Here is a 12,612-nt window from a genome sequence, read left to right as displayed (position 1 = left end):
CCTTAACGCACAGTGAGTGTCACGGTAAGCAGGGCTTGCCTCGGAGTGTTTGTTTTGCCCCCCCCCCCCCTCTCCAATCTACAGTCTGTTAGACTCAATCCGCTCTGTCTGAGCCGACTCTCTTTGACTTTGGGACGACTTCAGATATTCTAGTCCCCCCCCCCCCTTCACATTCACTCCCAAAGTGGATAATACATCTTCTTTTTGGAACGTTATTATACACGCTCACCCAAATTTGCAGAGATAATTCCCCCCCCCTTGGTGTTATTTTTTGCCACACCACAGTCACACATTTGTGTTTGCAACAACAGATTACAATCTGGATTATTCACACCAAGGCACACACGCTGATTGAGTTCAAATCAGTCAGAGCCTCAGGTCATGATGATGCGTAGTCTTGTTTTGCTAGCTTACCCTGTGTGGGGGGGGGGATCAATAGCAGTGGATGCCTTTCATTTTTTGGGGAGTTTTTAAACACGCATGTTTAAGATTAGATTAGATTCAACTTTATTGTTATTGCTCATGTCACTGGTACAGGGCAACAAAATGCTAGTTAGCATCCAACCAGAAGTGCAATTTTACAAGTACAAACTATAACAGGGGGCGGCACGGCGGGCGAGTGGTTAGCGCGCAAACCTCACAGCTAGGAGGACCAGGGTTCAATTCCACCCTCGGCCATCTCTGTGTGGAGTTTCCATGTTCTCCCCGTGTATGCGTGGGTTTTCTCCGGGTACTCCGGGTTTCCTCCCACATTCCAAAAAAACATGCTAGGTTAATTAGCGACGGTATGAATGTGAGTGTGAATGGTTGTTTGTCTCTATGTGCCCTGTGATTGGCTGGCGACCAGTCCAGGGTGTACGCCACCTCTCTCGCCCGAAGACAGCTGGGATAGGCTCCAGCACCCCCGCGACCCTCATGAGGAAAAGCGGTAGAAAATGAATGAATGAATGTTCATGTATAGGCTGCACGGCTGACAAGTGGTTAGCGCGCAGACCTCACAGCTAGGAGGACCAGGGTTCAATTCCACCCTCGGCCATCTTTGTGTGGAGTTTCCATGTTCTCCCCGTGCATGCATGGGTTTTCTCCGGGTACTCCGGTTTCCTCCCACATTCCAAAAAAACATGCTAGGTTAATTAGCAACTCCAAATTGTCCATAGGTATGAATGTGAGTGTGAATGGTTGTTTGTCTATATGTGCCCTGTGATTGGCTGGCGACCAGTCCAGGGTGTACGCCACCTCTCTCGCCCGAAGACAGCTGGGATAGGCTCCAGCACCCCCGCGACCCCGCGAAAAAGCGGTAGAAAATGAATGAATGGCCAATCACAGGGCACATACGTATAGACAAACAACCATTCACACTCACATTCATACCTATGAACAATTTTGAGTCGCTAATTAACCTAGCATGTTTTTGGAAGGTGGGAGGAAAACGCATGCATGCACGGGGAGAACATGCAAACTCCACACAGAGATGGCCGAGGGTGGAATTGAACCCTGGTCTCCTAGCTGTGAGGTCTGCGCACTATAACCACTTGACCGCCGTGCCGCCCGCTATGCTTCATTCATTCATTCATTCATTCATTCATTCATTCATTTTCAACCGCTTTTCCTCACGAGGGTCGCGGGGGGTGCTGGAGCCTATCCCAGCTGTCTTCAGGTGAGAGGCGGGGGTACACCCTGGACTGGTGGCCAGCCAATCACAGGGCACATATAGACAAACAACCATTCACACTCACATTCATACCTATGGACAATTTGGAGTCGCTAATTAACCTAGCATGTTTTTGGAATGTGGGAGGAAACCGGAGTACCCGGAGAAAAGCCTGGGTGGTAGGAGTCCGAAGCAATTTGTGATGCGCTTCCTGTAGATGTTAAACGTGTGGCGGAGCTCTCAAAAAATAGATTTTCTAACTTCACCATTCTCCGGAAGTGCAGGGAATTTCATGTTGTTTTTAAACACTCTTTTCACTATTTTCTGTTTCTGCAAGTTGAAACCCCCGCCGCCGTGGATTCTGGGAAGCCCTCACCTTCTGTACTCCTGCAGGACGCAAACACAGGGATGCGCAACCCTGCAAGGAATTTAGGCCCCCCTTTCCCGTTAGCTTCCCGCTTCAAAACAAGGCTGTTAGTTCTGCAGCTTGAGGTTGTTTAGACAGCGCTACCGCTTCTTCCTCTCCGGGGGCGTGAAAGTGGTGCAAGTTTTTTACTGCACGAGAGGTGTTTCTCATCACAGCATCGTAAATGTCCTCACTGAAAATGACTCATTGGAATGAGAGGCACATAATTTGTGTCTGGACATGTCGGTCTTTCTGGGTTTCGTGTTTCGGTGTTTGTGAACCGCCTGTACGATGAGTTTAGAATATTAGATCCCTCTAGACATGAACCAACACTGGTATAGTCACCTTTACACTCTTATTACCCAATATATGTCAACTTTCTTCCTATTAATTATGACTTTATTCCTTAATATTATGAGTTTTCCCCAACCTAGTTTCACATATTAAAACTTAAAAAATATCAAAATTTTCTTGAATAGTTATAATAACTTTATACAGTTTGCAGCATTTCTAGAAATGTATTTTTTCCACATAGAGAGTAGGAAATTATACAGTTTGTTTTCATTTATCATGCGACTAATGTATTTATTTATTATCGCGTTTTTTTTCTGAACAAGAAATCTCGTCACGTTTTAATCTCACGAGATCTCATGCTTACTAGTTACAGTACATTCATATCTACTTTAGAGCCGCAAAAACTGAAAAATGTTTAGTAAAAAAGATTAACCTGTGAAAATATTTTCAAATATTACACAAGTAGGAAACATTTTATTGTTGGAGTTCCAGTCTAGGGTGTTCCCTTAGTCCTTTTGTGGACCGTTCTAGCCCTCGTCCGAAGCAGGCGTTGTTATGAATTCTACTCTGAAGTGTACAAGGAGCCGCTATGCTTAATTCATTCATTCATTCATTCATTCATTTTCTACCGCTTTTTCCTCACGAGGATCGCGGGGGGTGCTGGAGCCTATCCCAGCTGTCTTCGGGCGAGAGGCGGGGTACACCCTGGACTGGTCGCCAGCCAATCACAGGGCACATATAGACAAACAACCATTCATAGTACCCGGAGAACATGCAAACTCCACACAGAGATGGCCGAGGGTGGAATTGAACCCTGGTCTCCTAGCTGTGAGGTCTGCGCGCTATAACCACTCGACCGCCGTGCCGCCCGCTATGCTTCAGTTAGCCTTAATTTAACGGAAAAGTTGCTGAGCGCAACCTCTTGTTGTCACCTGACCTATTTAGTCCAATAATAAATGCCCCAAAAACAGTCACTTTTTTGGGAGAACAGGACTGCAATCTACGGGTGGTGTGTTGTGGTGTGCGTAATGACAAGTCAAATTTGCATAATTAGCAAAAAAAAAGTGAATAAAATAGTCATGAAAAGCAAAACAAATATATTTCAAACTACAAATGAACTTGTCGTTTGTTTTCCGAAATGTCACAAACAAGACTGAGCCACCTTGACATCGAGCATGTCTTCAAGAGATACCGATGCCTGGGAAAAATGAGACAAAAAACCGGGACGCCGAGCAGCATTCAGCCGCATGACTTGATGCACGTCTGTGTGAGCCCACGCAGAGTCGAGTCCCAGCAGACACCCACGCAGCAGCGGGGACATAAGACGCATACCAAACGGATCACATCATTTCACACATCCACATACTCGCAAAACAAGGACTTAAGGGAACACCCTAGACCGGAACTCCAACAATAAAATGTTTCCTACTTGTGGAATATTTGGAAATATTTTCACAGGTTAATCTTTTTACTAAACTATCCCAGCTGTCTTTGGGGCGAGAGGCAGGGTACAGTCTGGACTGGTCGCCAGCCAATCACAGGGCACATATAGACAAACAACCATTCACACTCACATTCATACCTATTTCATACAATTTGGAGTCGCTAATTAACCTAGCATGTTTTTGGAATGTGGGAGGAAACCGGAGTACCCGGAGAAAACCCACGCATGCACGTGGAGAACATGCAAACTCCACACAGAGATAGCCAAGGGTGGAATTGAACCCTTGTCTCCGAGCTGTGAGGCCTGTGCGCTAACCACTCGACCGCCGTGCCGCCCGCTTTGTAACATTCATTCATTTTATACCGCTTTTCCTTACGAGTGTCGCAGGGGGTGTTGGAGCCTATCCCAGCTGTCTTCAAGCGAGAGGCGGGGTACACCCTGGACTGGTGGCCAGCCAATCACAGGGCACATATAGACAAACAACCATTCACACTCACATTCATACCTATGGACAATTTGGAGTCGCTAATTAACCTAGCATGTTTTTTTGGAATGTGGGAGGAAACCGGAGTACCCGACGAAAACCCACGGGTAGAACATGCAAACTCCACACAGAGATGGCCGAGGGTGGAATTGAACCCTGGTCTCCTAGCTGTGAGGTCTGCGCGCTATAACCACTATACCGCCGTGCTGCCCCTATAATAAATAAATACATTAGTCACATGATAAATGAAAACAAACTGTATAATTTCTATGTACTCTCTATGTGAAAAAAAGTACACACCAAATGCAGAGCATTTCCAGAAATGCTGCAAACGTTTGACAGACATACGATTGCCTGTGAGAAAATATGTCGCAAACTGCAATGTTGCTATGTCCGCAAATGGCCCCCGTGGCCGCACTTTGGACACCCCTGCCTTAAATGGTAATAACTTTCGTTCTCTTTCCTGCCTTCTCCAGGTCTTTGGATGGCCGCCTGCAGGTTTCCCACAGAAAAGGCCTGCCTCATGTTATCTACTGTCGCTTGTGGCGTTGGCCCGACCTGCAGTCCCACCATGAGCTGCGAGCAGTGGAGCTGTGCGACTACGCCTTTCACACAAAGAAGGACGAGGTGTGCGTCAACCCGTACCACTACCAGAGGGTAGAGACCCCAGGTACCGTGTTTATTTCCTTGCGTCGGTCACTTTTTTTTTTGTTTTTTGTTTGTGTTTCCTTTCTTACGCACGCGTGTCCGTCATGACAGTACTCCCCCCCGTGCTGGTGCCCAGACACACAGAGATCCCCAGTGAGTTTCCACTTCTGGATGACTACAGCCATTCAATCCCCGAAAACACCAACTTCCCTGCTGGCATCGAGCCCCAGAGCAACTACATACCAGGTAGTACCTGCACACTTTGGGAAGCAAACATAGTCTTAGCATTGCTGGTATGCTAACATTAGCGTAGCAGCATTTTCTGTCATTTTTGTGAGTATTAAAATACGACGACACTACTATGCTAGGTGTTACCATGTTAGCATGCTAACACTAAAATATAGGCAGTTTTTGTTGATATTATAAGTACAGACTTACAGAAACGCTCAGTGGCATCATGCTAAGTAATAGCATGCTAACATTTGAGTCATAGCATTGCTAGTTTGCTAACATTAGCATAGCAGCATTTTTGCCTTTTTTGTGAGTGAGTATTAAAATATGACGACACTACGATGCTAGGTTTTACATGTTATTATCACCATGTTAGCATGCTAACATAAAAATATAAGCCGTTTTTGCTGATATTATAAGTACAGACTTACAAAAACACTCAGTGGTATCATGCTAAGTAATAGCATGGTAACATTGGAGTCTTAGCATTGCTAGTATGCTAACATTAGCATAATAGCATTTTTGCCTTTTTTGTGAGTATTAAAATATGACGACACTACTATGCTAGTTTTAACATGTTGTTATTATTACCATGTTAGCATGCTAACATTAACATATAAGCCGTTTTTGCTGATATTATTAGTACAGACTTACAAAAACACTCAGCGGCATCATGATAAGTAATAGCTAAGTAATAACATTGGAGTCATAGCATTGGTAGTTTGCTAACATTAGCATAGTAGCATTTTTTGTGGAAAATATTTTATTTTATTTATTTATATTTTATTTTGATTATGCTACGGTTATGCTATTAGGAGAAACACAACAAATCTTGTCATTTTTCAACATTAAGTTGGGAGAATAAAGTCAAAATATTATTAAAATAAAAAAGGCAAAAATTATAATTTTACGAGATGAATTATGTAGTATATTATAAAATGAAAATGTAAAAGAAACAAAAACCAGAGCAGCAGAAAGAAAACGTTATAATTTTACAAAAATAAACTCAATGTAATTTTTTTTTTTTTTAGAAGAGAGCTTAAATATTTAAAGAAATAAATATGTAATTTACTTATAATCTTGTGAGAAACTCTCAAAACAAAATAAAGTAATTTTTGTAAAGTAATTTTTCTAAATTCTTTTGTAATTTTTGGCAAAATAATTTTGGGGAAAAGTCATAATATTATGGAAGTAAAGTCCTTCATATTAATAAAATAAAGTTTACGAAGATTATTGAAGAAGAAAGTGGAAATAAAAAAACACAGGGGACGAAAGAGTGAAGTTGATAGTAACAATAGGCTTGGTCACCTCCAGTATATGACAAAGATGACACCCCTTTATTCCCCTTTATAGTACTTATTCCACCTGTTTGCATGTCCAGAAACGCCCCCACCAGGCTACCTCAGTGAGGATGGAGAGACCAGCGATCACCAGATGACCCACAGCATGGACACAGGCTCCCCAAACCTGTCTCCCAACCCGGTTTCCCCCACACACAATAACTTGGGTAAGGTCGGCGTGGGCGCGTGTGTTTTTTTTTCTGTTTGTTTTCTTTTCTGTCTGCACGCCTTCACCGGCAGACAAATGTTAGGGTAGCACATCTCCCCGGGTGGGAAAACTCTTGTTTGATTTGACTCCTTTTTTTGTCAAGGAAAGCAGATGATGAAAGAGCCTTTGTTTTCCTTGCACCGTGTGAGCGGTTAAAACAAGCCAAGACACCATTCAGGCCACACGGACATCAGCGATAAATATCCCGTGTTTATCCTACGGAGCGGAAAACACCGGGGGGGTCCGGGCTGCAAAATCCTGGTCAAATAACATCAGGCAGCCTTGGATCCACACATGAAAGTCATGGACTAAATAACTTTTAGATCTACTTTTTTAAATATACATTATATTTTACAGTAGTTTGTGCACACCTGGACGTAGGAAAGACTCAAAAAAATTAGAATTTGACCCCGTGGACCGGCTCAGTTGTCGTCATCAAATATCAGGACATGACTAAAAACCACATCACTACTATCAGGAGAACCAGAGTATAGAGGGGAAGAGCCAACTGCTCTGGCCCAGAAAGGTGCACTGTATTCGGGCACACGCCCCAACACGGTCGGCATAACACGATGGGGGTCTCTGGTTAAACTTTTTGCATTTTTCAGGTAGCTGATAAATAAGACGCGAAATGTCTTCCTCGGCAAGGCTGGGCCGCATCAGGTCCCCCCCCACAAAAAAACGCATATATTAAAAACGGAAAAATATACAAACTTTTTCAGTGCTTTGGTTCCGATTTTCTACAATAAAAGCTCTGACATGACAAAACACGACTATAGTCACATTTATACTCTTTTTATTTACAACATATTGCGCAACTGCAGAGTCTTGAGACACATGCTAACTCGCAAACTAGAGAGCTAGCCACCTAAACGGTAGCTTTCAAGTTATTTCCTTTAAACTTAAATCGCCAAAAACTTACCACTTCCACATGGATAGGGAGGATAACTATTAACAGTTATTTAACCTTTAACATAAACATTAATCAAACGTAATATTTTTTTCTGGGTACATGATACCATACAACATCCATATCAAACTTGCGCGGGCCGCACTAACATTAAACTTTCATATCAAGGCGGGGGCCTCAAAGTAGTGTCCTGCGGGCTACATTTGGCCCGCGGGCCGCATGTTTGAGATCCCTGATTTAGACTGATCTTTCAAGGCACACAGATTATTGTGTTCTATGGCTATATAAACATGGTACTGACCAAAATAAAAACTAGACTCCTGTCTTTCATCAGGAAAAAAAGGTGTGTTTCTATATTTTTCCATTCTTTAGTAATTCAGCAGTAGAACATAGGGAGGTTTCGGGAAAATACCAGTTCCCAACTAAAAAAAAAAAGATTTTTAATTTGACACAATTATTTTGTGCCAGATCTCCAGCCTGTGACGTACTGCGAACCCGCCTTCTGGTGCTCCATTTCCTACTACGAGCTGAACCAGCGGGTGGGAGAAACCTTCCACGCGTCACAGCCCTCGCTGACGGTGGACGGCTTCACGGACCCTTCCAATTCGGAGCGTTTCTGCCTGGGCCTGTTGTCCAACGTCAACCGCAACGCCGCAGTGGAGCTAACGCGGAGACACATCGGTGGGTGGGACTCACGTTGAAAGACTTCCCCTCCCCACGCATTTCGCGCTCGGGCGTGACATTTGAGGTATTCGTCTGAAGCGTTGACTGCTCTTTGCCTTCCTTCAAGGCCGTGGAGTTCGACTCTATTACATCGGAGGGGAAGTCTTCGCCGAGTGTCTCAGTGACAGCGCCATCTTTGTTCAGAGCCCCAACTGCAACCAGCGCTACGGCTGGCACCCCGCCACCGTCTGCAAGATCCCACCAGGTGAGAGTTGGAAGTTCGCCCTGGGATGGCTCTGAACGCTCCGTTGCTAACACCCTAACCCTAACATTTGAACGCATCATTTGAAAGCTCGTGGCCGAATTAGTGTAGGCGGAAGTCGGTTCCAAGTCGATACGACCTTCCGTTGGGGAGTTATTGGCGAAAAACGTCGCCCATTGAGATAACGTTTGTAGGAAGCAGCAGTACATTAAAGTGACCATTAGATGGTGGTGTTTAGCAACTACAATAGCAGTACATTAATATGACCATTAGATGGTGGTATTTAGCAACTACAATAGCAGTACATTAATATGACCATTAGATGGTGGTATTGAGCCGGACTTCATTATATGGGTGTGCTAAGGGAATCCAGCTGGTATAGGTGCAGATTCTGGAAGATCTAGAAAGCTTCCTGTGCGGGTTATGGTGTGTCAATACAAAAGGTGCCCAAAATGAGCTTCGTCGGTCCGCCCATTGTCCACAATCCTTATGTTAGACTCGAACCTTTCTTTATTCTAAAGATATCCAAACAGCTAAAAAAGAGGCAGCTAAGAATGCACGTAATGGGTCACACATATAAAAAAAAAAGCCTTCTGAAAAATCCTCCAGCAATTATGTAAAATCCCAGGCATTTTTTTCAAAAGGTGTCCCTCTCAGTGGCGGCCATTTTGGATGATTTTGACTAATCTTTCAAGACACGAATGACAGAATGTTGTGGAAAAAAAGGTGTGTTTCTATATTTTTCCATTCTTTAGTAATCAGCAGTAGAACATAGGTAGGTTTCGGGAAAATATCAGTTCCCAACTAAAATTTTTTTTTTCCAATTTGACACAATAATTTTTTGCTTTTGTGACAGCTCAAATATCTAAATAATAATACCAATTTTTACATCATAATAACGATTAGATTCTCTTAGTAGAACGGTAGAACATAGCATAATTTTAGCAAAATTTCAGCAAAAAAAAGTTTCTTATGAAAATATAAATTTCACAAATGTAGCCAAATATATTTAGCCAACAAGATAACACACAAAAAAAGACAACTCTGCCCCCCCCCTTCCTCCATTTTCTCTAAGTATGTCTCCTATATTACTTAAATGATGTGTAAATGTGATTATAGGGGTGTTATTTCATGTCTAGAGGTTTCTAATGTTAGAAACATGTTGAGAAGTATTAATTAGGAATGTCCAATATTGGCTTTTTTTTTTTGCTGAAAACATAAAGTTGAAATATTAAAAATAATGGGAAGATTTTTTTATTACAAGAAATGGGGGAATTTTAGAAGCTTATACTTTAACAGCAATTTTACAAGAATAAACTTGTAAATATTATGAGGAAAAATAATGTAATAATTTTTTGGACGACTTTATTCTCGTAATATTGCGACTTTTTCTCATAAATGTACGACTTTTTTTCTCAGAAATATACGACTTTATTCTCATAATATTCAGACTTTTTCTCGTAAATGTACGACTTTATTCTCGTAATATTATGACTTATTCTCGTAATATTACGACTTTCTCGTAAATGTACGACTTTTTTTCTCAGAAATATACGACTTTATTCTCATAATATTCAGACTTTTTCTCGTAAATGTACGACTTTATTCTCGTAAAATTACGACTTTTTCTCGTAAATGTACGACTTTATTCTCGTAATATGACATTTTTTCTCAGAAATATACGACTTTATTCTCATGATAGTCAGACTTTTTCTCGTTAATGGACGACTTTATTGTCGTAATATTACGACTTTTTCTCGTAAATGTACGACTTTTTTTTCTCAGAAATATACGACTTTATTGTCATAATATTCAGACTTTTTCTCGTAAATGGATGACTATTCTCGTAATATTACGACTTTTTTTCTCAGAAATATACGACTTTATTGTCATAATAATCAGACTTTTTCTCGTAAATGTACGACTTTATTCTCGTAATATTAGGACTTTTTCTCGTAAATGTACGACTTTATTCTCGTAATATTAGGACTTTTTCTCGTAAATGTACGACTTTATTCTCGTAATATTATGACATTTTTTCTCAGAAATATACGACTTTATTCTCACGATATTCAGACTTTTTCTCGTTAATGGACGACTTTATTGTCGTAATATTACGACTTTTTCTCGTAAATGTACGACTTTATTCTCGTAATATTATGACTTTTTTTCTCAGAAATATACGACTTTATACTCATAATATTCAGACTTTTTCTGGTAAATGGACGACTTTATTCTCATAATATTACAACTTTTTTTCTCAGAAATATACGACTTTATTCTCGTAATATTACGACTTTTTTTCTCAGAAATATACGACTTTTTTTCTCAGAAATATACGACTTTTTTTCTCAGAAATATATGACTTTATTCTCATAATATTCAGACTTTTTCTCGTAAATGGATGACTTTATTCTCGTAATATTACGACTTTTTCTCGTAAATGTACGACTTTATTCTCGTCATATTACAAATTTTTTTTCTCAGAAATATACGACTTTATTCTCATAATATTCAGACAAATAGGCTCGTTTCTATGAAACATTGAAACAACACATCCGTAAGTGCTGTCGTATTCGTCGTATACTTTGTCACGATTCAATTTCCGATACCGATATCATCCGATACCGATATGTGTAACATGACATATCTCCAAAAATCCGATACACATTTTTATTCTGATATCGGGATGCTAATTATCGGATATCCTATGAATAGATCCTATTTAAGGAATCCTACTGAAGTTATGAAAGTCCCGTGATAAACGAGGGATTAGCGTAGCGGTAAAGATGGCGGGTCTAATGTGTTTTTTTTTTTTGCTCCTCTGTTGTCCCCCGTCTCAGGCTGTAATCTGAAGATCTTCAACAACCAGGAGTTTGCCGCCCTGCTGGCCCAGTCGGTCAACCAGGGCTTTGAGGCCGTGTACCAGCTGACCAGGATGTGCACCATCCGCATGAGCTTCGTCAAGGGCTGGGGCGCCGAGTACAGGTAAGCAGCGGCGGCGGTCGTGTTTTTTTACGGATCAGGCCAGACAAACAACCGGGGGGAGTGAGTCACCCCCCAGGCCCCCGTCTCTCCCCCCTCCCTCATCAATAGAGCGCAGGCTTCAACTGGCACGCTAGTCTATTTTTAAACAAACACACATGCACTCCGTCAAAAAAAAAAAAAAGAGATGTCAGACTTTCCCCTCTTCCGATTCCCTCTCAGTTTTTCCACACGGTCTGAGTCACTGATAGTAAGACAAGGCAGGCGGCCCACAAGCTATTGTGCTCGCGTTCAATGCTGACATGTGGAGACGCTTAAAAACAGGATTCAGATTACCGCGCCTGCCGACCTCAAACCGGGTGTTGCTTCAAGTATTTTTTTTTTATTCATGCGTCATCGTCATCGTCATCATCATCATCGTCGTCATCATTCGTACAAATCCAGCCGCAATCAACATTTTTTATTTTCCTCCCCGGGTCTCCTTCCTTCCAGGCGACAGACGGTGACCAGCACCCCCTGCTGGATCGAGCTGCACCTCAACGGCCCCTTGCAGTGGCTGGACAAGGTGCTGACGCAAATGGGCTCCCCCAGCATCCACTGCTCCAGCGTCTCCTAGGCAACCTCACACACCTTCCCCGCGTACGTGGGGGGGACGAGGGGGACTGGAAAAACAAAAAACGCACCATCCTTTCACTTCATACTGCTTTTCTTCATCCCCGTCAGCTGTCAGTAGCACTTTTTATACTTTTTATACGACAAAAGGGGAGACATGGGGGGGGGGGGGGTCATATTAGTAGGAAATTTATATGGCATCCTCAGATAGCGACTGGCTCAGTGAAGAAGGGGAGGGGGGCGGGTTTTCTTCAATTCAGAGATTCTTCTACGTGTTTTTCATGGATGTTCGTGTCAATTGTGGAGGACCTGGCAACCCGTTTATGTCAACAATCCAAGTATGGAGTCATTAAAAAAAGCGCTCAGCTATAGAACCAACACGCCCAGGTGCGGAGACACACAAGGACAAAGCGAAGCCTTCTGTCGTCCATCCAAACAAAAACATGCATGCAAGAGGTCGGCAAAATGATCAAA

General features: G+C 42.3%; 1 protein-coding gene across 1 annotated transcript in view; it reads left to right on the top strand.

Annotated features, from left to right (window-relative positions):
* smad3a (SMAD family member 3a) overlaps positions 1-12,287 on the top strand; it is a 28,454-nt gene extending 16,167 nt beyond the window's left edge. Inside the window, exons 2-8 of the mRNA XM_058076836.1 lie at positions 4,756-4,949; positions 5,039-5,173; positions 6,540-6,665; positions 8,085-8,297; positions 8,407-8,544; positions 11,385-11,529; positions 12,019-12,287. Of these exons, the coding sequence (XP_057932819.1) occupies positions 4,756-4,949; positions 5,039-5,173; positions 6,540-6,665; positions 8,085-8,297; positions 8,407-8,544; positions 11,385-11,529; positions 12,019-12,142 (1,075 nt within the window). The 3' untranslated portion in view covers positions 12,143-12,287. The remainder of the gene's footprint in view (positions 1-4,755; positions 4,950-5,038; positions 5,174-6,539; positions 6,666-8,084; positions 8,298-8,406; positions 8,545-11,384; positions 11,530-12,018) is intronic.
* Positions 12,288-12,612: the final 325 nt, after the last annotated feature.

Source organism: Doryrhamphus excisus, chromosome 7 (genome assembly GCF_030265055.1).
Source record: "Doryrhamphus excisus isolate RoL2022-K1 chromosome 7, RoL_Dexc_1.0, whole genome shotgun sequence".
NCBI classification, from domain to species: domain Eukaryota; kingdom Metazoa; phylum Chordata; class Actinopteri; order Syngnathiformes; family Syngnathidae; genus Doryrhamphus; species Doryrhamphus excisus.
This window is presented reverse-complemented; position numbering and strand designations above follow the sequence as displayed.